At 39.7% G+C, this 25,640-nt stretch overlaps 1 protein-coding gene across 3 annotated transcripts in view; it reads left to right on the top strand.

The window, feature by feature from the left end:
• The window catches only part of RELN (reelin), a 305,906-nt gene that overhangs the window by 152,898 nt on the left and 127,368 nt on the right, over positions 1–25,640 (top strand). For all 3 annotated transcript variants that reach the window (XM_049814133.1, XM_049814132.1, XM_049814135.1), the window contains exons 9-10: positions 13,852–13,948; positions 16,708–16,948. In XM_049814133.1, coding sequence (XP_049670090.1) covers positions 13,852–13,948; positions 16,708–16,948 — 338 coding nt within the window. The remainder of the gene's footprint in view (positions 1–13,851; positions 13,949–16,707; positions 16,949–25,640) is intronic.

Raw genomic sequence — 25,640 nt, 5'->3', positions numbered from 1 at the left:
TCAACAGCTTGGGATTGCAGGATATTGTGTAAAAGCCTAGGGAGTCAGCTGCCACACAATGGTAGTCTGATTCATTAGCTGAAATATTCTCTATTTCTCACTCCAAATCTCAGGCTTTTCCCCTTAGCTACATCCCTGGACTTCTCCAGGGATGAACATGATCTGTCATTCGCGTAGGCCACTGTGATGGAAGGTGACTTATAGTACTGAGAGATTAGTGACTGAGCTAAACACAAGAAGAAAGAGACCCATGAAATCCCATATGGAGAAGAGGAATGGCTCTAAGGGAGCAGTGACAAGGCATGAGGTGTGCAAGCGGTTCTGCTCATGCGTTGTTCCTTGGGTGTCCTCTTCAAGCATATGCTCCTGTGGCTGCGGTGTATGTGGGCTGTACACGCTCTGCGTGGGCAGTTCAGCATTGGCAGGCTCTTCCCATCCCTCCTTCCTCTGCAGCGCCTCTGAGTCAAACACCAAGCTGAAGCTGAAGGTGCTGTGACCAGTACCAATGCTCAGCCTGGCCTCCAGGTCAGGTGCTCCTCGGAGTGGTGTGTGTCTCAACATGAAAATTGTTAATGGAAAATATTACATTACCTTGAAAAAATTTGTTCCATAGCTCTCTCCTTACATGTCTGGATCATTTCTGGCTGTTAAACAATATTTGAAAATGGGAATAACTTGATAAGGAAAGCTCACACTCTTCAGCTTTGTTATGAAAACTCTTGAGCACTCCTCTGAGAACAGAATGATTTTGACAGTATCCTGTACTGGATAAATACATAATGTTTGTAAGGCAGGCTCCTGCTTTAAAAATGCTTTCCCTTTGACTTTTATGCCATTATCACAAAGATCCTCTGTCATTACTAGAGCAAATTAGCAATTCTCTGCTCCCCCCGTTTTCTAAAAAAAGCTAACTCCCCTACTATCTTATATTAAACCAAAATTGATTTAGGGGGAAGAGCTTTCTTTTATCTTCTGAGAGGGAATAAGTCTTCAAACATTTCAAACAATTGTCACTTCGTCTCCATTTTTTAAAGATCAAGCCATTAGTTTTGCAAACAAAGAGCTAGCCAAAGGGTCAAAAGTTTTTTTGCTTTATTTAGGAAAAAAGCTTGGGCTTGGGCTCTCCTTTCAAAAAAAATCATGATAAAGAACTTCTGTGAAAGTTGGGTTCCCAAATCTAACAGGTTTTACTTTGGGTCAATCATTAATCCTTACTTTCAGTCAGCCCCAAAATTACCTTTCTGTGACAAATACATGACTTGCAATATCTTCAATTTGTTTCTAATCATAAACTGTGTTTCCTTAATTGATTTTAGCTGAGTTATGGTCATTTCATCCTTGTAGCATTGGCTTTGGTTTAATACAAAAGGGAATTTGAAATGAAATGCACAAGGTGACACATAATATGGTACTAAAGCAAAAAAAAATTATTTGCATGAATTCCTAAGAATCAAACCTCTCAGCAGCTTACTGTTCTGCACACTGCTGTCTGATATATAGAAATAGCACATTTTCACAGACATCTTTCTTATTCATTGTGATCTTGTGGTGGAGTTACTACTTTTATATCAGCATCACTTAATTATCCTACAAAGGACTGCATTGAATTTGAGAGAGGTAATGTAAAAAGGAAATTGTAAAAGTATGTAAAATCTTATTTAAAAGTCAAGAAATGTGAGGTAAAGCTTGAAATCCATCAGTGCCATGCCCATGCCCTATCAAGAAAAGTTAACTGTAATCTTTCTTTTCTTTTATGCTTAATGCAGTCTTCTGAAGTGCCTTTCTGTTAGCTTAGTGGTGATCATGCCAGAATTCCTGGTATCCAGAAAAGGATGTACAGAAAGTCTGTGACAGCTACGCATTTCCCCATGACTTGCCACAGTTTTTATACTTCAGATTAAAGTGGCAAGACCATGGCATACTTGAAAAAGTTGGAGTACGTGTTCACCATGACAAATTAAACATCTTATAAGAAACTCAATATGATGCAGAATAACTCTTCCTGCAATAAAATAAAATAATAAAAACCTGTCCCTAAGGTTCTGGTGGGCACTGAGTACTGCTGAGCTGGCAATGAAGGTGCCACTCTCTGAGGGCATTATTTGCTATTAACATGAAAGACTTGAAGAGGCAGGATGCATGAGTAAAGGTGAGCTTCAATGCCTGCACAACCAACAGGCTTGACACTGGAAATTCCTTATGTATCTTTGCTGCATGGATCATATGCTTAGTCCCAGCTATTGCTAGAGAAAAGACTTGACATGAAGCAAAACATGTGTCTAGCACATCAATCTTCCTTTAAAAACACGGGTTTCAGTGTGGGGGTTTAGTAGTAGGCTTTAATCTCAGAGAGTGCTTTGTGATTTTGCCAGGTGGACTCAGTTTGTCCTCTCAGGAAAATCCCAGTAGGTATTATCCGTAACACCAGTCACTCATGTTATGATATTCACATTGGTCTGGAACCAGAAGCATTTGGACCTTAGAGTAAGAATGACCCTTTTCTCCTCCTGCTTCTGGGGTGGAATGGAATGGAATGGAATGGAGTGGAATAGAATAGAATAGAAGTAGAATATTTCAGTTGGAAGGGACCTACAATGATCATCTAGTCTAACTGCCTGACCAATTCAGGGCTGACCAAAAGTTAAAACATGTTGTTAGCTTCTTTCACATCACCCAGTCACTTCTCTGCCATCTGTTGCTATTGTCCCTTCCATTGTTACAACTTATTTTGTCTAAACATCCATCAGATGACCAAGTTCATTCTTGATTACAGTATTTGACAAGGATAAAACCTACAGGGTTCCGTATGGATAAAATGAACTTATTACAATCACTAGCAATACCTATCTGCAACTTATCAATCTCTCTTAATATCTTTCTAATTGAAACCTATAGCAAGGATAAATGTGTGTATCTATTGTTTTTAATATGGTTAAAATGTTACTGTAGAAGGATTATTATTGCTATTCAACTATTCAGGACTTTTTGGTAAAGACAAAACTCCACTAATTCAGGGTGCAGAGACATTACTTGGGTGCTCTTCTTTCAGTAGTACCCCATTTGTCCCTGTTTTCTACCTTCCTTAAAAGGAAATAAAATGCTAAACTTTCTGCTTTTACATGCATAAATATTCCATTGATAATCTTGCCGTGTAATCACTAAAACCAGTAACAAAGCTAATAATTTCTCCAATCTTGTTCAACACACTTTCCACTCTTGCAGCTTTATTTTCTGATTGAGCAATCACCCCTGTCTTCACATCAAATTCCTTGAGCTTTTAAAATCTATCAGACCATCAGCTGTTCTTAAGAGTAATTGTATCACCTGTGATGACTTTATATTTATACTGTCATTTTTTTCAAGAGGTGAGGCACATGCGCAGTGCACATACCAAGAACTTCCATGCAGCTTAATTTATTTACAGTCTATTTTTAATGCTGGCTGATTTCACAGTCCTCTGTAAGTGTAATGGAGAAGACTGTTTAAAATATGCTACTTATTGCTTTTGATCAGCATATGAGTAGGGGTCATTGATTTCGATGCAGATCTTTGACATAATGGTTCCAAAAGGGTTTTCATGTCATGTCCTGCCTCGCCCTAAGACATCAGGTTAGTGAATCATTAACCAGTGGCCTCTATTACTCTTCCTGAACTACCAAGGTCGCTAGGGTCTACATGAGAGCTGTTTTACTCAGCATGTCTGTGGGCTAAGTGTCTCAGTGTTGTTTGTTGAAGACGAAGCACAGATAGTGTTTATCACCTTTAGTAAAAAAAACGCAATTTTTTTCAGGCTTAGGCTTTTTCCTTTATTTTTTGTAGTGGCAATTTGCCTTTGTTACCAGTGTGAGTCTTGCAGAATTAAATTATAAAATGTAATTGTGTAGATGATGGTAATACTTCTTTTTTGCCCTGACGCATATTCAGACTACAGATGATGATGATGATGATGATGGTGATGATGATTATTATTATTATTATTATTAATCAGAATTGTTGAATGTGCCCTTTGGATTAGTCCTTACCTGCAAAGCTTCTATTCCTCAGAAAACACATTTACATCCCTATTAACCTCAGCAAATAGAAGACCTCGATAGACAAAAAATAATCTTACAAAAATTATCTAATACATAAACAGTGCAGCTGATTCACTGACCCCTATGTATTTCTGTGGAGGAAATAGCAGTCTCTCTGGGCTGTCCTCTAGAGAAGCATCTGGAGGGCTCTGCAGAGCATCTGCACAAGACCGCGATTCCTCCTCCTTCCCGCCAGAAACATCCCGACTCCACTTTGGCTCAGCTGTGTGAACAATGATGACTGCATTTGGCCCCATGTAACAGTCTGAAGGCACTTGTCATTTATATTTTTATAATGTTTTAATTCAGTTCTGGTGGCAGCTGTTATATTGACGGTACTGCTTTTATGTTGTCTGTTTATCCTCTGCTTGGATTCAGACCACTTGATAGAAATTCATGCATCCGAACATGTTTTGTTAAATAGGCCATAGCTTTGGCTGAGAGGAGCCACTGCTGATCATTTTCTCTTAATTTCCAGTCTTGTTTAGTCAGTTTTACAATTAGCAGAAGCTATCAGATGACTAACAAATGCTGTAATGGCCATTTCATGAGGTAGCACTGGGCTTGCCCTAAGCAGAAAAGGACAGAGATGAGCAATTTCCTTCAGAATTGATACGAAAATTCACTGACATGTCTCTAGAGAAATACCAAAGTGAAAAATAAGCCCCTTCTGAATTCAGCATGGAAGAGTATTTGATCTTTTAAATCCCTCACTATCTTGTTAGTTGAACACAAAAACACTCCTGGTAGAAACTGCGGTGCCAAATGTTTTGGGCATGTTGAGCCCCCTCCTGCACTTTAGTCACCTGCACAGATGATTACCTTCAGCCACCCAAATTTCTTCTGCTCCAATGCCTTCCAGGAAGCACCAGGTTTGCTGTGTGGGCATGGCACATCCTTACGGTCGTGCTGACAGTGGTACCAACAGGGAAGAGGCTGGCCAGTTCTGCTGGCCTGATGGCCACGGGACAGATAGAATATCTTGCATTAGGCAAATATGGAGCACTTTTGGGCTGGCATGAGGTTCTAAAGGAATTCATTACCAGGAAGCTGGCTAATAAAATTGTGTTAGAACCCTGTCTGAACTGAGCTTAAATAGTACATTAAAACAGTTTTTAAAATAGATAATTTAAAGCACTAATGTCCATAAGAAATGAATATTATGAAACGAAGCTTGATTGTTGCTATATTCAGATCCAAGCCCCTCTAAGCAATGAGAACAGAGCACTGAGTGTATCTGAACACCCAGGTTATTTTTTCCTGATTTCTTTCCTTTACATTTGGGAAAAACTTGAGAATTTGAAAAATTCAGTGCCAAAATTAGTGTCATTCACCATTCTGCATTTCTTCTGCTTGCTTCATTTCCCATTTTCCCCTGATAAAACAATACTAAGATTTTTGACTCACCACCCAAATTGCCATTTGCTGTTGCCTGATGTGAAACCTACTAGTTTCACCTTCCTGGTAGAAAAGTCCTTTGTGTAGATGCATAGGTTATAAATTACATCTAATGTGAAAGAATAAGGCAGGTAAGTAACATCATCTAGCACACTTCACATAGCATGTGGAAATGTTAGGTGGTGTTTATTGATTTTGCTGAGTTATACAAGAGGGGCTGCCTAGATAATGCCTAGATTGAAACCAAGGTTTAAAGTTAATGCCGTATTTGAAAGACATTTTAATGGCCTTGGGCAAAATGATTTGTGTTGTTTTGGCTAGCCCAAGGTTACAATGAAATACTGTCTTTATTACTTCCGTACCAGGGCTTCTCTGCCACTGTTAGGAATTAAAATGTGAGCATTACAGATTTACTACATGGAGAAAAGCAGAAAAGATAAAGAGAGCCTCAGGATTCAGAGCCAGGGCAGGTGGCTGAGCCACCGCCTCACAGTCAAACGCAGGCCATTACAGAATTGGTTGCTGCAAATAATAAATGCTGGATTACAGACTGACTTTCATCTTAATCCTGCTCATATCATTGTGTGAGGATAACACTTTTGTATGATTAAAATTGTCCATTTTTGAATTAAACAACAAAGCATCTGTAGTTCCCAGGGGTGAAGAGAGAAGCCCCCAGCTCAGCAAAACGCTCCTGGGTCTTTCTCCAGTGGGCAAGGGAGGGGGTTTCCATGAAAGCAAAAGCAGATAAAAATAGAAAAGCCCATCAGGGTGAAAAAAAGCTTTTGCCAAACTAATTATTATCTACCCACATATAAAGTTAAAGGTAGGTAATCAGTTTTATAGGGTTTCAGAAAAGAGAGACTCTTCAGCTCAGGACTTGGCTTGAGAAAAAATATTTCCCAGATTTTCTTGGTGCCAGGGAATTTCGCTATAGCAGGCAAGGAAAGGACTTTCAAATCTTTATATTCAAGGTACCTCCTTTTACACAGCAGTCCTTGTGACCAGTGTGTGTTTTCTACTGCCTCTCTAGATTGGACTGGCTGTAGGGATCTAAATAAAACATCATTTACCTTCCTGCAGTCTTTTAATACCCTTATCAGCATCTTATGGTGCTCATTTTCTTGATTATTGACCTTTGCAGCTGTCCCAGGCTGCTAAACAGAGTTTTAATATCTCTTTCTACTTATCAATACATATTAGTGTACTGCTGAACTAATTTAAGTTTAAGATGGTACAATTTAATTTTTGCCCAGCTTCATTGAAAGGTGACCCTTTCACTTAGAGGATCTCCATGTAATCTGACATTAAGCATTTAATGGCAGTAATGTTGAAGCATACAGTACAGGTATACCAGTAGAAAATGCTTGCTGAGCACAGGGCTTACTACTTGGTCAGACATTCAAGAACCACTGTAAGAGTATTTCTGTGGTGTTAATGATAGTACTGTTTCAGTAGCTGTAATTCCTGGGTGTCCATTACATCCAGATCTTAACAAGTTTGCTCACTTTGCCTTTAGCAAGGTGCTCTATACGATGTTAGTGCACTTAAGAACATGGTTAAATTTAGAAGCATCATGTAATTATTTATTTGGCAACAGACACATTATCCAAGCAGGTACCTGCTGGCTGTATCTCAGAAAGAGACACTGTAAATAGCTGAGCATCTTTACATCAGAATAAATTGGAAACTGGCATAAGGGAAATACAGCTTTCTGCCTGGCTTATTTTTCTCCCCTTAATGTTCTCAGCACAAAAAGCATTATGAATTGTGATCTGATCTTGTTCATTAGAAGAGAACAAATCTGTGTGAGCGCAGGAAGCACATCATATCTCTGAATATAAATAGACTACGAGGAAGTTGAGCCAGATAAGTATTTCCTCAGACCTTACTTCTCATCTAAAGGAAATTAGCTGCATTAATTTATAAAAAGTACATTTGCTGTTACTGGGAATCCTGGAAGGAGGTGGTCGGGAAGGGACCGTGGGAGGTCACCGGCTCCAGTGCTCCCCCCATGCTCCAGCCAGGACCACCCTCTGGGCAAGGGCAGCTGGCTCAGGGCCCCCTCCGCTTGGAGTTTGACTGATTACTTTTTAGGACTTCATTTCTGAAGTGCTTCTGATTAATTTTTATCAAATTTATTTATTTACTAGTTATTCTTCTCATCTTTTGTAGTTTTACAGTGGAGGCTTTTAGTATGCTTGTCAACTCTTTATTTTTATTTAGAGGTAACTACCCAGCATTTCCAAAATGGAGCAATAGCCTAAAGCTGCCAGTGGAACAAAAGTTAGCTGCTCTCTGAAACCTGTGGAAAAGTTGAGACTTTGCATTTCAAAATTCATAATTCTCACTAATACTAGAGTAGATCTGATTTTTACCAAAGGCAAACACCATTGACGTTTTTGTTTTCCAGTGTCAGGTATTTATTTCAGATTGTTTATCAGAACATGTACAGGGGTGCAGATAGTCAAAATCCTCTTCTCACAAGGGAGGAAAAAAGTGGCCAGCAATAAAAATATTTAATTCTTTCCATGAAAATGTATGCTACAACTACAAAATAGAGTACGGTTCTCTACAGTTTTTAATTTGAAGATTTTTTACACTTAAAATACTTATTTGTCCTCTGAACTTGTTCTATAAACAAAAACAAACTTCTAAAAGATAATCTAAAGATCTAAAATATGTCATAATTAAAAATCACACATAACTAAATTCAAATTTCAGAGGCAGAATGGGATGAACAGTGAGTTGCACATTTTTGTACTAGTGCTTCCAATATATCCACCACAAAACATTCCATCTTTTAACATGGTTAAAATCATCTGGTTCTTGATCAGAAGCCAGTATAAACATACACCTAAAAAAAATCAGGATCCACGGAGCATCCATTATACCAAACTGTATGGTTCATTAATTTGGAAAAAACTATTAGCAAGCCAGCCATATTTGACCACTAGTAATTTATACTATCCAGTTTGGCTTAATTCAAGCAATATCAGCAAATCATAATCCTTAGCAAACACTAATCATTATTCATCACATTAACAAAATGAATAAAAGCAATCTTCTAGCATTTATCTAATGGGATTCTTTTCAGCTCCCTTTTGTTTTTCAGGCTGAAGTCAGAACACAATTTAAACCCTTCTACAAATTTTTTCTGTGAATTTTTCTTGTACAGTTCCACATTAGACTCATTCTCCTGAAAGCCAGCATTAGATATCTCATCTGCTTATCCACGGAAGCACTTGCAGGAACTATCAAGAGGCTGTCAAGAGGCGGAGGACGTCACAGTCTATAAGGAGCAAAATATTGCTTTCCTTGCAGATGGCACCCAGTTTTATCTCAGCAAAACACCAGCTTCTAATCAGTGTTGTTAAGAAATCTTAGAGACCAACAGCCGTATGACTCGGGCTTCTGTAAATCTGACACAGTTGGAGACAAAGCTGTAGTGAGAAGTAATTTTGCCTGCCATTGTCAGCCTGGATACAAAAAACTGAATACCTGCGTACAATACCTGGTATGAAGTGTCTTCATAACATCTCTCCTGAAATACTGTGCTCTTAGTACTTCTACCTACATGATATTTTAAAAAATAAGGTATGTAAAATATTGACTCCTACTTTCAATGGCATTGGAGGAAACTAAAATCAGCTTAACAAGACTTACAAAAAATAGGCAAAAAAGTCACGACTATCAGCTTAACAAGACTTACAAAAAATAGGCAAAAAAGTCATGACTATCTCAGTTGGACATGTTGCAGGTGGTCAGTACTACTCAGGTCCTGGCTATGGGTTACCAATCCTCTGAAACAAGCAGCAAAACAATTGAGAACCATACTTGTGTTTGTTGAGAAAACAAACTTTTGTTTTCTATTCTTTCCTGTTTGGTTTAGGTAGAATTAACAAAGCAGTGGTCAGGAGCTGTTTTGCATTCCCATGCTCTACCAGTCAAAACCCTCCCCTATTAGCATCAGTGTCTGAATTCAACTTTAAGCAAATTTTATTTTATTAAAATTTGCCTTGGGGCAAAATCCAAGCATGTAAAGCACAAGCCAGATAAATTAATGTTTCAAAATACTTAGTATATGAAAATAGCTGGGTGTTATAACAGAAGCTGCTCATCGTTTTTGGGAACAGACAAAATTGCTGTCTGTTGTGGTTTAACCCCAGCCAGCAACTAAGCACCACGCAGCCTCTCACTCACTCCCCCCCCCACATACCCAGTGGGATGGGGGAGAAAATCAGGAAAAGAAGTAAAACTCGTGGGTTGAGATAAGAACGGTTTAATAGAACAGAAAAGAAGAAACTAATAATGACAATGATAATACTAATAAAATGACAACAGTAATAATAAAAGGATTGGAGTGTACAAATGATGCACCATGCAATTGCTCACCACCTGCCGATCGACGCCCAGTTAGTCCCTCAGCGGCAATCCCCCCCACACCCACTCCCCCCAGTTTATATTATATACTAGATGTGGCGTCCCATGGTATGGAATACCCTGTTGGCCAGTTTGGGTCAGCTGTCCTGGCTGCGTCCTGTGCCAACTTCTTGTGCCCCTCCAGCTTTCTCGCTGGCTGGGCTTGAGAAGCTGAAAAATCCTTGGCTTTAGAGTAAACACTACTTAGCAACAACTGAAAACATCAGTGTTATCAACATTCTTTGCATACTGAACTCAAAACATAGCACTGTACCAGCTACTAGGAAGACAATTAACTCTATCCCAGCTGAAGCCAGGACACTGTCTGAACTTCAAATATATCATTTAAAATTAAATCCATGAAGGTTGTGTCTACTTTAGCTTTTTTCCAAAAGTTTTAGAAGTCTGTGAACTTCAGCTAGGAGAAAAATACTTTGTTCCTGAAACCCAAGGACAAGCTTGCCTATACATACATAGAGAAAAAATGAGTCTATTCTTGGTTGGGAGGTGGTTTGGTCACTGCCCTCCCTGCTCCAGTAAATACGTTGAAAGTATAATCCCAACTCTTAGTCAGATTTAGCTAGCAATAACCTCACCAAGGCATCAGGTTTGCTATGACATTCTTGGCTTAAGAAAAAAAAGGCATTTCTCTCTAATGCAGTAACTTACTAATGTAGACTTCTTTATGGTAATCATTGTGCATGGTTTATTACCCGTTTTCATGGCTAGTTCAAAACCTGGGCATTCTTGATTTAAAAAAAGCCTATTCTAATCTCATTCAAAAGGTCTTATGTCATCTTGTACAACTTTTTCTTTGGAGGACAGGAGGGTATGAAGATTTACAGCATGACATCCTGCCCCTGCCGCTCTGCTTGGAGCTGACAAACTGTTTATTACCATCTCTGGAGCAGTGTGAAGGACACCTCCCTTCTCCGGCTGAATTTGCCCTCAGTTCCTGCTTTGTTCACAAAGTCAGAGTATAGCTTGGCTGGTCAAGGTAGAGGCAAACATCCAAACTGCAGATTTCTACAAAATGATTTAAATAATCCTAGTTTAGGATTACTGAAATAATAGTAATATGGAGTAATAGTAATAGTATTAAGTAATAGTAATATTGAAAGTAATATTGAAAATTATATTGAAAGCCACTGGCTTTCAGTAAACCCTTTCTCCCTTTTCATGGGGAGAAACCCTTAGGGTAAGCTAAGCTGAGTATTGGTTTTGTGTATATAAAACAGATGGTTCAAATGGCAAAGAATAATGCCTGAACCTTGTTGATGATTTTTTCAAATAGATTAATTTCTTTTTTTTTTTTTATTGTCAGTTCAAGTTTTGCAGAATTAGATACTTAAATGATAAATAATCTTGCTATTTTATGATTTTGAGTCAAGAACATAAAACAGAATTGTCGTCATACACAGTAACTGCTACTTACATTGATCTTGATGACTTTCCCAAACTAATTTTAATCTTAACACAACCTGTTCTGCTTATTAAAATAATAATAAACACAGCACTTGCCTGATCTCTTTTAATTCTGTCTCCATTGCTCCCTTACCAATAACACAAGGGAAATACCACATCTACCTTGCAAAGTCCTTTTTCAGTGGCCCCATTTCTTTTAAGCAACAACTTTGATCTTCATTGCATAGTTTGAGGATGTTCAGATTTAACTGGCAGCATTTTTCATATTGATTGTACTGACAGGGAACACTCATTTCCTATCGTCTTCGCAGTATGGGCAGCAAATATGGCCTTCTCCCCTGTTTTAGCAGAATATTTGGACTTGGCTTTGTTTAAGAATGCTGTACCAAAAGTTGATTGTAATGCTAACTGAAATGGTACATGTTATAAAGTCTATATTGCTGGTTGTTTTTACTGTTTATGTTCCTTTAATTTCTGTCTTAACAGAAAACTCAGTGTGTTGCTGTTTTGCCTCACAGCTTCTGGCCAGCCAAAGTGGTTAAACTGGCTGAAGTTCACTGATTTTTGAACTGAATTCCCCTGAAATGAAATGAATGAGTGTGATTAAGGGTTGGAACTCCTAAATGCCACAGAAGCAGGAACCCACAGCAGATGTCACTCAGTAAAGTAGACCGTCTCAGCAGATGGGCAAATATGAAACGCAAAGGCTTTTCCTGACATCATTTGGTTTTAATATGATAGAAATAAAATGCCTTGTCAGTAAAATATAACCAGACAGTTGCTTTGTAGTCATTTTGGGTACATGGTTGGCAATTCAAAGTCCTGCTGCCTTTGAAATATTAATTATTCTGTGCCTCATTACAGCAAGAATACGTGTCAGACCAGCTGAACGTACCACACACAGTTGTAGTGGCTCAGAAGTACCTGTTCCTCTATTTACAATTTATCATTAGTAAAAGATATAAGAAAGCAACTTTGTGGGTCATTTCCAGGATGCTAGTTGATGTATCAGGCAAAATTATAGAGACAGGATTTCATCCCATGTTTTGGGGTGGTTTTCCCCCTGCAGAGGTATGTGCTGTGTATCTCAGAGTAGAAAAGCAGTTCTGTAGAGCCGAGATCTGCGAATGTGAACTGCCTCGGGGGAGCTGGGGCTGCAAGCAGTGTACTTAATGACATATGTTCCCATTAAAATGTGTAAGCTGTTCTCTTGTACAAGCAGTTAACACCTTTTTAATCAGGCCATTTATTTCATTCCAAAAATAAGTACCTCTAGTTGGAAAATGATAATATTTTATAGTCAGCAGTTTCCACATCTGGGTATATATATACACTCATACATATATAAAAGTATGTATATACACAACTTTCAGTGTGACTGAACATACCTGAAGCACACATAAACATAACATACTACTCGTAGCACGCATAATACATACTCCTACTCTAAGCAAAGCTGTGGTACTCACTCAGTAGTATCCTGATGCCATCAGAGGTGCTGTTTAATTGAGAGCTGCTTCTCTTAAATATGGAAGGTACCTGATGTCTGCTGCTCTGAATCTCACATTTCAACATGCTTATGAAGTAGAAATTTTGATCTTTGGAGCACAGGTTAGGATTTTTCTGTTTCACTGGGTGTTGAATTTTCTGAGGTGGATGACTTATCTGGTGTCTGAGGAAAAATAGTATTTTTAGTGTATTTAATTACCACTCAGGTTGTTTATCATGTTTTCTACGTTGAATTTTTCAATCCCAGTATTTGTTATTTTGACTGTCCCCTTTATTAATTGTTAAGCACATTTTTTGTGACAACACCCAGAAGGCACCCTTTTATAAATCAAAAGTAAATATATTACCCTACTTTGCAGGGGTGCCATAAGGCTTAATTAGTTCATTTTTGTAAAGTCTTGTGAGATTCCCAGATCAGCATCAAATGTTTATTATTAATTAAAGGGTCTAGTGAGTATATTGGATGACTTCTTAATTTAATTCTCTTCAGGCATCCTTAAAATAACTAATTTTGTAATGTCTGTATTCTTTTAGATTCCTAAAGCACATTTGTTCTCGGCTCAAGTAATTCTGTACATATTTTCCTATCACTTACTGTATTTTTAGTTCTGGATTTTTTTTTTTAATATAGTAATATGAAAAACAGTCTTTTACTGTCTTCCCTGTGAATTCTGCTATGTGGATTATTCTCTAATATGAAGGTTTTGTTTAAACAGTATATGGTGGGGTTTTTCCTGCAGTGGGGGGTGTTAAGTAATTTACTTGGCTTCCCCTGGGAAATTTGCCGAGATTACACAGCACTGCTGTGATTTATCATTTCTACTTTATTTCTGACTCATAAAGCATGCATTATTTTGTGTTTACCTTCAGCAACAGATCACAGGAAATTTCATCATCAATCAAAGCGCTTAAAAATCGGGAGAAGTGGTGATGTGACAAAGGCACAGTCAGCAACTGTGGTTATTGGAGAACCATTTATTGCTTCGTTGTGTCGTAATACTTCTCATTTTATTGCTTTTCCCAGGATCAGGTTCATGTCGCTTTAGTTACTCAGATCCCAGCATCACCGTGTCCTACAGTAAGAACAGTTCTGCAGATTGGACTCAGCTGGAGAAAATTAGGTTTGTTACAGCTTTTTGATAATTTTCATGCTTTCTGGCTGAGCAGGTGGTGTTTAAACCTGGCTCCTTTAAAACTTGTTTTAATTGTTAACTTTTCAGTTCTCACTTGTTCATACACATTAAAAGATGAGGGGTGAATTGCAGAACTGCCACTGGGTTTGGTAAATCACAATTTCATCCATTGATTATGTGGGAGGTAAGGAGGAAAATTACTATGGAGTTAAAATGCAACTCCAATAACCAGCAGGTTCAGGTGCCTGAAAAAACAAAACTTTGATGACTTTTGCATTTTAGCACTGCTGTTAATGTCAGCAAGAGCCATAATTTATAGTGTTACAAGCTTCTACTTTGGTAGGATAAAATGTTCAATAAAAATAGTTTATAGGTTGATATGAACGCTTGGGTCCTAACACTGTTATAATAACAAGAATACGGTGATTTATGCCATGTTTTTAAACAAATTGGTTTATGTGAAAGTGCAAAGGATTATGAATGGGGATTTGAAAATCTTTTATTGCAGTATGCACACCTTTAAAGAGAGAGTCGGTGTTGGAGATGGATTTTTCTAAGAGAGCAGAACCAACATTTTATTAAATAATATTAGGAGATGTGCGTTGGCATATATAGATAGTTATACAAGTACAACAGGGGAAGAAAAAATGCCATTTATATGTAATGTCCTTATAATGTCTCAGTCCACCCTCCTGCATTACCGTAGTGTCTGTGCCACACAGGCGATTTGCTTGAGCCTGTTTTCAGTCCATTGAGACAATTTGCAGAGCAAAAGGCTACTTAATTCCTGATGAGTAAGCAAAACTCTAGCTGCAAGGCTGTAGAATTCAGTATTTTATCCTCCCAGTCCTTGTGGGATTACGATTTAATTGACAAAGGCACAAATTATGAACAACTTTACTTAAACAAATGGTGCTAATTCTTATTTCAGAAAAATATAAAGCAAGAGTAACTTCACTGCAGCCACTGGAGTTGCCTCAAAGTAACCATACAATATCATTTATTTTTCTCACATTGATGCAGAATTATGCACCTAGTCCTTAACATCAGTTCAGTTACCCTCATAGCTCTGCAAGCCAGGAAATTCGAGTTGTGATGGTGCAAACACAAGCCCCAAATTTTTTGAAGTTAATGCACATATAGTCTGATCTGTGTTGCTTTAACTTTGACTGCTGGAGCCGGCAGCAGGAAATAGGTCAATAGAGCAGTATCGTGCAAAGTGGAGAGGATGAATTATGAAAGGATGCTCATTTCTCCTGTGGTCTGTATGAGTTAGAGTATTTATTTGCATGTGCTTCAGTGACTTTCACTGCACTACAGGCAGCTCCAGGGAATCGTGGGAGAACTGGGGAGAGGTGGGGCAGGAGGGCAGCTGTGAAGGGGAGGTGTCGTGTCAGTGTGTCGGTGTGTGATGTGTCAGTGGGATTTCAGCTTTGGACTCCCGGGAGGGAGGGGAAGGACCTCTCAGGGAAGGTGGGTGCTGTGTGTGGGCTCAGGCAGAAGCGAGGACGACGTCTCAGAGCAACATTGCAGTGGAGGGTGACAGACATAACATTTAGCAAGTGTAGGGTGATTTGTGGGGGCAGATTCTGGGTGTGAATATGGGACAAATACAGTTGCTTTTCAACATTTCACTACACCCTATGTTTTGCTTTACAAAGAGAAGTTCCTCCATTTGCTGCTATATGAGCAAGCTGTTGGTGCCTTTTTTCCCTAAATGCTCTGGATTGCCTCTGACAAGCTCTTCACCCACCAAAGCATTGCCACCAAGGCAGAGGCAAGATTGAGTAGCTGACAACTTGCAAACCCAAAATTTGTAACTCCTTGCAGCCAGAGGTTTGAATGTAGCTAATTCCCTTGCTGGGTGATTAATAAAACAAAAGTAATAACTCTCAGCATCCCTTCCTTGCACACAAAGCTCAGTCCTTTCACTGCCACTGGCAATGTAAAGACATTCACTCAGAGCTTGGGGTGAACCTCAATCCTTTCGCAGCTCTGAGGACAGCTCTGGGAAGCGGAGCTCAAGGCCCTGATCATTGCCTAATACTAATACTCCAGGTCTGCCTCTCCTCCCCACATTTTCCATTTTCAGCAGTGAGAGATAGGACAAATGGGTTGTTTCTTCTGTATTGTTCTTGAAGCAGAACATGGAAAGGCAGGCAAGGTGGCCCTCCCCATCCACAGAATTATCCCGACAGCAGGGGTGTGGGATTGGAAGGACACGTTTGTCAGAGAAAATTCCCAGCTTTTCCCTCTGGCCATTCTGCTCCATCTAGATCTATGAGGGACTGAGGCACCAGAAGTCAGAAGTTTCTTTTGGTGAAAGCTCATACAAAAATCACATTTTGGGAGACCTGTTTTTGTAAAGTGAGTCCTTAATATTTCCTTTTGGCCATACCTGCAAAATACCTGACAATGTCCAGTCACCTGGGAGATGTGACCAGCATTAAGTATGAATGTTGCCCTGCTGTTTCTTCCTGCTCTCCAAACATCTGCATTGATCTGTTATTTATTGCCTTAGCTTTCACTTTCTTTGAAGCAAGGCTGCCTGTTTGAGCTGTATGTGAACCGCCTGGCACAGTGGGACTCTGCCTCAGGGCAGGTATTTTCTCATCTCCATGGAAGATTTTTCAGCATACAAGGGACATCAGCACAACAGTGTCACACCTAGTAAATGTGTTAAATGAGGGGAAAATGTTCCTGGCTATGGCTTAAACTTAGTCTAATTCCATATCATTGTTTTTCAGCGCTCCTTCCAATGTCAGCACAATCATCCACATCTTGTACCTTCCTGAAGATGCTAAAGGGGAGAACATCTATTTTCAGTGGAAACAGGATTATGTTCACACTGGTGATGTGTATGAAGCCTGTTGGGCATTGGACAACATCCTGATCATAAATGCTGCTCACAGAAAAGTTGTGTTAGAAGATAATCTTGATCCTGTGGATACTGGCAACTGGCTTTTCTTTCCTGGGGCCACAGTTAAGGTTAGTCTGATTTTCTAGGGCATAATGTTATGAATACTCTTGTATGTAGAAGAAGACAGTAACATCTAACCAAACTCTGAACACACAAGGGTGTTTAGGCCACTCCATCTGCTTCTAGAATTGGGCTCTTTTTTTACTTTGTTTTTACCTCTCCTCTGTCCCACCGGGGCTTTCTAGAACAATGCAACTTCTCTGCCATGACCAATACCAAATGACAGTTTATACTATCATGTCAAAGATCATGTAACAGAAAATGGGAAACAGCTTCCTTTTAGCAAAACAGTGCAATGTTTTTGAAACAAATTCAAGTCTCTCCATTGGATACTTTGAAATCTGTTTTGTTTATGTTGGTGTTGTTCAGCTACTGTTACTTGCTTCATCACAAACCATCAAAAAAAAAATACAGTTTCCCACTTTTTCTGACTGTGAATATCACATCTCCATTGCAGCATGCATTCAGGTAATGGCTGCTCCTTAAAAGTCTCTTTTTCAGTAAGATCCTGTTTTGATATATGAGATCCAGTAAGACCATACTAGCTTGGGAAAAACTCTAAGGAGCCCTACAAGATCTCTGTGCACAAAGTTCCTTCAAATGCAGAGTTGTTCAACATTTGGAAATCAGTTGGATTCTTGCTTTCTATGTTTCCCAGCAGCCAGAAGTTGAACAGCAGATGATTTTCTGTTTTTATCCTATTTTTCATTCACAAAAAAGACAGTTTTGATGTTGGGGTTCATTTATGATGCTGGTAATGGGTTTGGCAATTGCACAGGAAACAGATGTCGAACACTGAGGGCAGCAAGAGGTTGGTTATGACCTCATCCTTTTCCCACAGAACCTGATACAAATGGCCTCAGATTAATCTTTTTAGAAATAAATACTCCCACTAATCTACTCATAGTACCTGCATATTGACTTTTTTTTTTTTTTACTTCAGTAAGACCATTTAAACTACAATGACAAAGTTTTTATAAGAGATTTTAGAATCAAGTAGTGTCCTGTGTATTTAATGAAGTAATTTTCTGTGATCAGTTCATATTCGTTGTGTTGTCAGTCTTATCTCTGGATTTTAAAATGCAGCCCACGCACATGAAGGTGTGAAAGCAAAGCAAGGATTAATGAGCCATAGGTGCAGTTACTTCTCAGCTGACTGAGCCTAAACACTGCTTGCTCCTTCTGAAACATGCATACAAAGCATCTAAACTTTAGCAAGTAAACCTCTTTTTGTTGTCGATTTTTTTTGTTGTTGTTGGGGTTTTGGGGTTTTGTTTAGTTAAACTCAGCCAGTTTGTGTCAATACGCAACTATGGTTACATGAAAGACGAGGAACCTAAACTCAGAGATCACTTAGTGCTTCTAGACAGAAATCCTATTCAAGCTCAAACCTTATATGAGACATGGGTGAGGATTCACCAACCTGCCATTCCTCCGAGGTCATCTTCTGTTTTAGGGACAAGTGAAATGTGCAAATGTCTGTTCCCATCTGACATTTGGCTATGTGTAGCCACTTACATCAGATTAAGGCAATGTATAATACTGTGGTGTAGTCACACTGGATTAAGGCTATGTGTGATGCAGGGCTTTTATTCTTCTTGGGACCCTGTAGCTATTTCAAACATTTTTAGTGTTTCTGGATTGTCACCAGAGCACTCCCATACTCAAATTTCATTTTTAAGGTTTTTCCTCCAGTTTTCCTCAAATTTTCAGGAACAATCTTGCCAAATATGATTTGAACAGATTTTGCAATGTGAATTTCATGTTATGTCAAAAAGTAAAACTATAAATTGGGTCAAGATTTACATCAGATTCAGCATAGACCCTGTCATAGCATTATAACACCAAGAACAATTTTTTGGGCAAAGATTTTGTGCTTTACAGGATTGGAACATTATATAAAACTTTACAAAAACTTCTAATATTTTCTTTAAAACATTTAGCATAGCTCTAATCTCAGTTCATCACAAACACACTATGTTGTATAAATAGAAGCATGAGAATCTTTGTACATTGTACTAATGACGTTACATCACATTTTAAATGTAACCACACCAGTCACCTCTGTTTCAAGCAGCATTTCACAGCAGTCCGATAACTTGGCCAGTATAATGGCAGAATGACGGCAGCAATGGGTGGTACATCTTCACAGGATTCCCCATATTGTTAATGCTCTCAGGCTGCAAGAGTTCATAGAAACTGGGGGAAGCTTTTAAGAGATTTCTCTGTCATAGTCAAAGACATTGGCCTGCCAAATAATGTTGGAGAAACCTTGACAGTGCTATAGTGATAGGTTGCATCAAAGCTAATTCTAGTTCTCTTTTTCCTACAAGTACTTTTGCTTCCCAGACATCTAAAACTTGCTAAATAGTCCTGATGTTTGTTCAGAAAGTCTGTATAGAAATTTTAAATTGTTATTTACATTTTTACTGAGGGATCGGCAAATTTCATTGCTATACTGTGCTACCTTTCATAATTCTCACCTATGTGCTTTTTGAAGAAGTTCCCATACTCACAGTCTATCACTGTGCCAAACTCCATATCAAGCTGATGAGACCTTTTCTCTGCCATCTAAGCCTGTTTGTGCCATACAAGTTTCAATTCATATCCTCCTGTCCTTTGTCAATTAGTATTTTAGATAAACTGGCCTTAAAAATCTTTCTTGAGGTTTGTGCTAACTTCTTCATTGGCTTCCTTCAGTGCTTTTCCTTATGGGTTTCCTTGACAATGCCAACACGCAGTCACATTTCTCGATGTTATTTGTTGTCTAACTCTGTTTTGATTAGTATATACAAAACTGTGGGTCAGTTCCTTTCCTAAATTGTGCCATAAAGATAAGTACTTTCACTGGACTGAGGGAGTGAAATATTAAGAAAAACAAAAATAAACAAGAAAAATTCTCTTTCTAAATTTATTTCATTTACTGGTGTTATTTTCTGTATTCATCCTTTCTTGCTCACCACCTTTCACCATGCAGAATAATTGATATTGCATATTTATCAGGTGGAAGAGCAGTGCCAGTCTGAGATAGCTCATCCAGCTGGCAGTCAGAACTGAAAGAAGAGGTAAAAATACATACTGATTTCTAGTAGAAAAAGGAGTAGAAACAGTCTTTCTCTAGGTGTTTACTTCTGGACTGCCCCAGCAAGTGTTGCACAGACGGTGGAACCTTCTCCTTGGAGGCTCTGTGGCACATGCAGGGTAGTGAATGAAGCAAAGAAGGGTACGAACATGAGCCCATGATTTTGCACACCTTAGTTGTTACAACACCCCCTTGCTTGGCTTTGGCTTGTGCAATCTCCGAGGCATTATCTTCCAGGGGTGTACCCTCACGGATGGGCCAGGTACTCTTTCCAGTAGGCCACCGGGGATGACACCACTCTTCTGGAAGGAGAGTGTTTTCCCAGGTGGATACAAACTCTGCTGTGTCATTTGCTGTCAAGGCCAGAGAATGGTCCCTGGCCTAATCTGGTTACCATTATGGTCCTAGTGTGTTAGAACTGCTCACCTCACCCATCCCTTCAGCCATTCCAAAACTTTTAACGGAATCCTCATTAAATACCATTTCGTTGCCTTAGTGGGTTACTCTGTTAGTAAAGATAGGCATTAAGATATGGTTTCTTGGTAGTTTAGAATAAACGCTGCTGTTGCTCGCATAATTAGAGGTGGTTCAGCAAGTTCTTTTCCAAGAGTTGCTCAGGAGGTGGCTTTTGAAATTGCTTGTTATGCCTGGTGCATGCTCTTATTGGATGCTTATCAAATTGCAAAGAAAGTACATTCTTTTCGGTAGAAGATTTACTTTGGTAGTACTTGAGATCTACTAAAATAAATAGCAAACATTACAAATCCAGGAATTTTGCTGGTAAAACCGCTCGGATTAATAGCTTCTTGGATTAATAAGGTGAAAAGACAGCTGAAACAAAGAAAAGTACTACCATGAAGACTGTTGTCTGGGTCCTAGATTAGGTTCTGTGATGGATTCAGTCACTAGAGTAGACAGTGCAAGCATTAATGGTAATTATGCACAATGTGTTCACTCCAGTTTGGTGGATTTGGACAGTGTGTTCTCAATAAACACTTGTGGGAACTTGCCTGTGCCCAGCTTGGGAAGCGGTTTCTCCTCCTCTCCCAGCCTGCTTGAGCTTGGACCAGGAATTTCATTACGTTTCTTGCTGCGCTCAGGAGCGGTTGCTACTCGTTTGAAAGCACATGGCTGGTTGCAGACGCAGCTGGAACTGGCTACTGAGATAGGAAGCAAGCTGAGAGATAAGCCACTGAATTTGTGTGTTTTGGTTCCAAAGAAGACAGCAAAAGACAAGAAAGACGCTGTTAGCAAGGCCAAGCAACCCTTAGGAGATTAATTGGATCCACTGGAACATATTTATCTGTGTTGGACTGTGTGGAAGGGTGTTGAACAGGATAAATTCCTGACTGCATTTCAGTATTTCCAGTGACAGCTCTGAGCATAAGCATGGCCTTGCAACCGAGCATCATTAGGATGTTGCGCTGGTGGTTGAGATTGCTGAAACACACGAAGCAGTGCTATGCTCTGAGAGCTGTTAAAAGTCTGTGACGCTTCATAACTAATTGGGGGGAAAGATAAAATCTTCCTTCAGTAACGCTTCTTGGATCTCTACTCTTATAGAACAGGAAAATTATCTCATCTCTCAGTGGACACTTCATATATCTTGTATATTTGACCAGAAATTGTGGTGTTTTGAGGTACAACACTTGCCAAGTTTTTGAGTTTTCTCTAATTGCCCTGGCCCAAGATTCAGTGTGCAAGCTCAAAAACTGAGATTGAGAAAGGAGACAACCTCAGCAGTCTTATAGTTCATGTCTCTGCAGTGCTTTGATTCCATAAAAATATCATTAAGACCAAACCACCTGTCTCTGGAATTTTTCCACATGTGGGAAAAAGCAGTATAGATCATTATAGACACTAGAGCAATGATGTATTTAGTCATGATGTGTTAACTTAGTGACACTTCTCACGTTTGAGAAGAGTCCAGTTACAGAATTGCTGTCTCACAGTAGTTGCAGCTGCTCTTCACTTGGTGGCTGAAGGTTGCAGTCCAGCTGGTCAGCTTAGTTTGTTTGGTCTACAGGACTTGCAGACTACACCTGAGGTTGTCTATGCTGCTGAGCTGCAAACATGCAGCTTGGCATAGTATGGGATGGGACAAGGGGGGAAGGTCTGTGCCAGCCTCACTGAGCAAGCTGGGTTTAGGACCAGGGAATGGTACCTGATGCATGTTATTCACTACCGTGGACATGACCAATAAATCCTGAAAACATCCCAATCCCAATATCCTGATACAGTAAGACCCTTAAGTAACAGGTCATCACTATTCAGCTCCTTTTGATTTCCCGGAAATGCATGCCAGCTTAGCAGAAGAGAAAGCTGCATAAGAAGAGGGTGGGAGAACTGAACACTCACACCCAGAAAAATATGCTGAAAATGTGTCTGTAAAACACCATGACCTTTCACCACACCCTGAGCAGAGCAGGGCTATGCACAGCCCAGATCTGCGAGTCCTTCCTGAACCTGTGTTGTCTGTCACTGAGCAGAGAAGACATGCGCACAGGCATACGAGTTTGGCAAAAAGAAAGGCTGATTAAGCTATTCCACCTCCCCAGTTCCAGAGCAGATTTCCAAATCTCTGAATACTCTGTTAATTAATAGGAATGGCATTGGGTAGTCTTCTTTCAAAACAAACATCCTGATATTCCATATATATCTTTGTCGGGTTTAATTCTTTGTGCTGAAATGAACAAGATTCTTTTCCATTTTTTGGTTTTAAATTCTTGTTTGAAAAAGGGTTGAGGTACCCATTGTCTGAATCACATCAAATATATTTGTTTGCAGGAGGAAAGGTGATGCTGTAGGTATGCTAGTGTGAAAGTGGCAGACTGAAATTGCTATCACCTTACGTTGGACAAAATTACACAGATATAAGTGCTCCTGACAAGATGCTTTTGGTTTTTGAATAAGATATAGCAAGGCAGTATTTGGTCTGTGGGCCAAACCCAGCCTTCTAGCCAGCTGCTTTGCCTCGCAGGAGCTCTCATCTACCACATCTTCCTGGGAAGAGGCAAGCAGGCTCCCTGCTGCACCTCATCTGAGAGCCATTCCTGCTTCTCTGTGGGTGGAAGGAGGACTGTGAGAGGGGAGGAGAGATGAAGAAAGCAGAGCAGGGTGCACAAAACCTGTCAACCGGCTCCCTTTAGTGAGAGTGTGGGCAGTCTGAGCTGTGCCCATGAGGAGGCATCTGTATATCCATAGGGCTGGATATAGCCCATGCATGGAATTGCTTGTGCTTTTTTCTGTGTTAATAATCACACTTTTAAATAAGATAATAATAACACTTAGATACAATGCCTAGGGGTTCATTGGAACTGATAGGTGGTTGACTGTGGTGCTGTGAGTTGTTCAGACAGCTGAGAATCGCTGTCAGGCAGCAATGCTGAACATGCACCTTTCTCCATACCAGTTCCCTGTGGCTCAGAAGTTGGGGGGGGGGGGGGTGGCAGAGAGCCAGCGTTAGCTCTGAGCTGGCGTCAAAGCACCAGGGGCCTTTCCTGCCTCCTAGAAGGAAAGAATTTGGTCTTTGCAGGTCACTGTGAGATGCACATTAATAAATACAACATGAACTGAGCCATTAGATGCCGAAGAGTAGAACCTACTTCGGTTGACTCTTTCTCACTCTAATTGTACACTGGTGTAAATACACATCGTTACTTTCAGAAGAACGGATGAGGTTTAATGATGCTCACTGCAGAGTGCTAGAAACATCAATAGTTCCCAATAACATAGAGGAATAGTTCAGTTTGTGCCAGTTAAATGACTCATTAAGGAAATCAGTCATCGCCAGAATGACCGATGTTGTACAAACATCATGAAATGTCCTAGAAAATTAAGAACCATATGAATCATACAAATCACTCATAAACAAGCAAAGTGTTTTGAGCACTACCCTTTCAGTAACAGTCTGTAATTGGAAATGATGAGTGAAAGCACACTTTATAAACTGTTACTACATCACAGGACAAGTTTCATCCCATTGTTTTGGAAGGGGAAGGTGCACTATAACCCGCCGTGCACCTGGCCTGCTTGTGCAGCCAAGGTTTTCGTTCTGCAACCTATATTAAATGATGTAAAAATGTAGCATGTGGGAAAGATTAAAGCACTGTTTTTCTCATGGGAAAGTATTCTAATCACATTGTGGTTTTTCCTTTGGTTAAAGAAGGGACTTCAGCCCAGAAGCGTTAGCAGCCAAATCCACAGAATGTAGAATTTAGAATCTTTCCTATATTCTGTCTGTACCTTTGCTGGCTAAGACTTTGCATACAGAGTATGGTTTTATCAAGACTGGATCCATCCTTCTATCTGCTACCACGTAAAAATCTAAAAATTTTTAAAACCTGTGTGACTCATTCCCAGAAAGGCACAATATCTAATTTATGGCTACATTGACAATGCTGCTTTAATTAATTTTCTTCATCTTTTTTCTTGTTCCTCTGCTTCTCATATCTCATCTGTTTGCATTGCCTAGACTTTAATTAAAAAACCCTCTCCTCTCTAAGGAGCAATCTGAAGTGGCAAAAATAATCACTTAAAATATTACAGTCATTAAAAAATTGGCTGCGGTCAAAGCCATGCATTTTCAATTTGCCGACAAACGATATTTTTGTTTCCTTTTAAAGTGTGTTTTTTATTTGAATAGCATACGCCAGCCAGCCTGGCTATCAGAGATGCTCCTCCAGCTGGGTGGGCTGCGTGACAACTCCTTAATGGGGGAAATTGATGGCCCTCTGCTCGTGTAGAGGTGAAGGCATACTGGGCAGATTTCTCTCCATCTGCCGTCAGCCCTTTGCAAGCTGGCACTGCCCAAATGCCCAACACATTCATTCCAATGCAAGAAATGTCGCCAAAAAATAAATTGTGAGGGTACAGCTGTCTGAAAGAATCATCGGGGCCATTAGGCCCAGGAGAGATAATATGAAGAGGTGCATCAGTGTTCGTCTCTGATAAAAACCTAATTAAATGATGGTAAAGATGACTGTGGATACTTTAGAGGCACAGAGGTGAAGCACAGAGGTGAACAACGTTTTCATGGGAGCATGGGGACGAACCTCGGGAAGATAGTATGCAGCACCTCAGCCAAAAATCTGTTTCACTGAGGAATTTCACACTAGTGTTTCCTGTTGATGCTTCTCTGAATGGCACAGTTGTATCATCTAGTTGCCCTCTGTTCTGCTCTCCAAGTAAAGAAATCCCATACTGTAAAGCCAAGAGGTATTTATTGATTCACAAGTTTGACTTGAACAACTGGGACAGAAGCTGGTTTGGATGAACTTCAATGCTTCTGTTTACATTCCTAATCTCTGTCTTTTGAGCTTCTAAAAATCTTCACGGCTGTGTCCTTAGCTGCAACTGTGGCATAGGCTGATCTTGGTTGACGCTTGTGGTACTTCACATGGCAGGGTGAACGGGAGACCTCCAGAGGTCCCTCCCAGCCAAGAGGTCACACTGAGGATAGCAGCTGTCTCCTTACGTGGTGCTCTCATGCAAGTCTTTAAAAATATAGCATGTTACATGATGTAGGATCCCGGATCCTACCTGGGACCCTTAAGCCATTTAGATGCTATGGAAAGTTGGTCAGTAGTTGTTTATGAAAACATAAATAGGTCCAGTTG

The sequence above is a fragment of the Accipiter gentilis genome, chromosome 11 (assembly GCF_929443795.1).
Source record: "Accipiter gentilis chromosome 11, bAccGen1.1, whole genome shotgun sequence".
Lineage (NCBI taxonomy): Eukaryota > Metazoa > Chordata > Aves > Accipitriformes > Accipitridae > Astur > Astur gentilis.
Note: the sequence above shows the minus strand (reverse complement) of the source record. Positions and strands in the feature narration are given on the sequence as shown.